We start from the raw sequence: 2,500 nt of genomic DNA, 5'->3' as shown, positions 1-2,500 counted from the left end.
TGTGTGTGTGTGTGTGTGTGTGTGTGTGTGTGTGTGTGTGTGAGTGTGTATTTCAGTGTGTGTTTATCTGTCTTACTGTGTGTGTGTGTGTGTGTGTTGGAATATTTCTCTAATAATTTCGAATTTTGTTGATAATATTGTCTCAAACATTAAAGGTGGAGTCACATTAAAGAATATCTCCTCATGATCCGCTACCTGTCTGTACTGTGTGTGCGCTGGAAAGAAAGTCCAGCCTAGGCTCTGTAAACGGGTACACACACTCACTCACTCACTCACTCACTCACTCACTCACTCACTCACTCACTCACTCACTCACTCACTCACTCACACACACACACACACACTGACCCCCCCACCCACACACACACACACACTGACCCCCCCCCACACACACACACACACGCTGACCCCCCCACCCACACACACACACCCAATCACACACACACACTCACTCACTCACTCACTCACTCACTCACTCACTCACTCACTCACTCACTCACTCACTCACTCACTCACTCCTCCCCCCCACACACACACACACTCACACCCCCCCCCCCCACACACACACACAGCCCCCCCCCCCCCCCACACACACACACGCTGACCCCCCCACCCACACACACACACACACACACACACACTGACCCCCCCCCCACACACACACACATTCACACACACACTGACCCCCCCCTCCCACACACACACTCCCCCCCCCACACACACACACACACACGCTGACCCCCCCCCCACACACAATCACACACACACACACGCTGACCCCCCTCCCACACACACACACACAGCCCCCCCCCACACACACACACGCTGACCCCCCCCCCACACACACACACACACACAGCCCCCCCCCACACACACACACACGCTGACCCTGCCTATTGAATGTTTGCAGGTGATGGACGCAGAGAGCGGAGAGCTGTTTCTGAGCGGTGACAGTTGGCAGCTTGAAGCTCCGTACAGTGAACTGTTCAAACCCCTGCAAGAGTGGCCGGTAGACCCCGCCTGTGTGAGTCACTGTCAATCAATCTACACTGTATTTATCAGTTAAAGCTGCAGTGTGTAGAATTTTGGGTTTTATTTCCTAGCAGATTTTGTAGAAAGTAATTATAATATCCATAAGTATGTTTAATTTAGTGCATAATAGCGGAATTTTTTTTTTTAGAATTATTATTTTTTCCCTTAGAAAGGGTCTCATATATGTCCATATTTCTGCATATCTTGGACCAAGGCCTAGTGCCGCCATTTTGGAAGTGTCATACTTGGAATGTCATCAGGTGCATTGTTTAAAATTTAGAATTGTTCTTGTCCTTGAAGGCCACTGTAGCTTCTGTTATTATTCTAAAGGGTTGGGGTTACCCAGGGAGCATTGCATTCTAGAACTTTGCAGAACTTTCTTGATGATGTCATATTACACACTGCCCCTTTAAAATGTGTCATAAATTAGACAATTAACAACATATAAACAAATTAGGGCCGGACTGATTTATCTCAGAATAATCGGTATCGGTAAAATGGTCGTTTTTTTTTTAAGATTTTTATTTTCATTTTAATTCAAGCAATCATGTTGAGTGAGGGTTGGGTGCAGTAAGATAGAAAATGTTTAATGTCTGAGTTTAGACATATTTGTTACAACGTGCATATTTCAATAAAGAAAAAGTTCCTGTACACATTTTCGACAGTAAAAAGTTTATATTTTTAATAGAGGTGGGCATAGATTAATTTTTTTAATCTAGATTAATCTAGATTAATTTTGGAATTAATCTAGATTAATCTAGATTAAAATGGCTCATTTGAATTCATTCATAATATGTGTGTGCTCCTAAATAATGACTCAAAGTAAGTCTGTGTGCTCCTAAATAATGACTCAAAGTAAGTCTTTGAGAACGTGTTTCTCAAGCCAGGTGGCTTTCATTTCGTCATCAGAACGAGTGTCTAATTATTGCGAACAAATAATATTCTAACAATTTAATCAGATATAAGGCTAAAAATCACAACATTGCACTGTTTTTTGTGCTTAAAAAAAACGAAAAAACTAATTTGTTGGGTATAGGCTATAACAGAAAATAAAGCCATTCATTTTGTGCTTCAAGTGAAACATTAAATATAATTTTTACATAAATAATAAAGTCCTTATAAACTTTTCAAGAAGCTGGACTAGAGTGAATATTGGACAGGCTTTATAGGTCCATGGCTTTTACCTGTGGGACAGCGCTTCACCTAACAGCTGGCTGCAACACCAACCTACAGTCTATTGTGCGACGGAGAGCTAGTTATCATTAGCATCAGCATTAGCCGACATCACGGCAACAGCTGAATAATGTAACACATTACACAAGTTACACTACATGAAAACAACGGGCTGTAGACGCTAGAGTTATAATTTCGTGTAGGAAACATTGTTGAGACTGGAATTTCGTACCACAGCGGCCGTTCCATAATACAGCACTCCCTTTAGCAATGGCTGAATATAAGACCTCCCTCT

At 42.8% G+C, this 2,500-nt stretch overlaps 2 protein-coding genes across 3 annotated transcripts in view; one reads left to right on the top strand and one right to left on the bottom strand.

The window, feature by feature from the left end:
- The window catches only part of dek (DEK proto-oncogene), a 130,484-nt gene that overhangs the window by 13,934 nt on the left and 114,050 nt on the right, over nt 1-2,500 (bottom strand). The gene's annotated exons all lie outside the window — the stretch shown is intronic.
- Nucleotides 1-2,500, top strand: part of creb3l4 (cAMP responsive element binding protein 3-like 4) — an 18,557-nt gene that overhangs the window by 3,199 nt on the left and 12,858 nt on the right. For both annotated transcript variants that reach the window (XM_080053432.1, XM_080053433.1), the window contains exon 2: nt 911-1,024. In XM_080053432.1, the coding sequence (XP_079909558.1) occupies nt 914-1,024 (111 nt within the window). In that variant the 5' untranslated portion in view covers nt 911-913. The remainder of the gene's footprint in view (nt 1-910; nt 1,025-2,500) is intronic.

The sequence above is a fragment of the Ammodytes marinus genome (assembly GCF_949987685.1).
Source record: "Ammodytes marinus genome assembly, chromosome: 25".
Classification (NCBI taxonomy): Eukaryota; Metazoa; Chordata; class Actinopteri; order Uranoscopiformes; family Ammodytidae; genus Ammodytes; species Ammodytes marinus.
The sequence above is the reverse complement of the archived record's forward strand: the minus strand, read 5'-3'. Positions and strand labels throughout refer to the sequence as shown.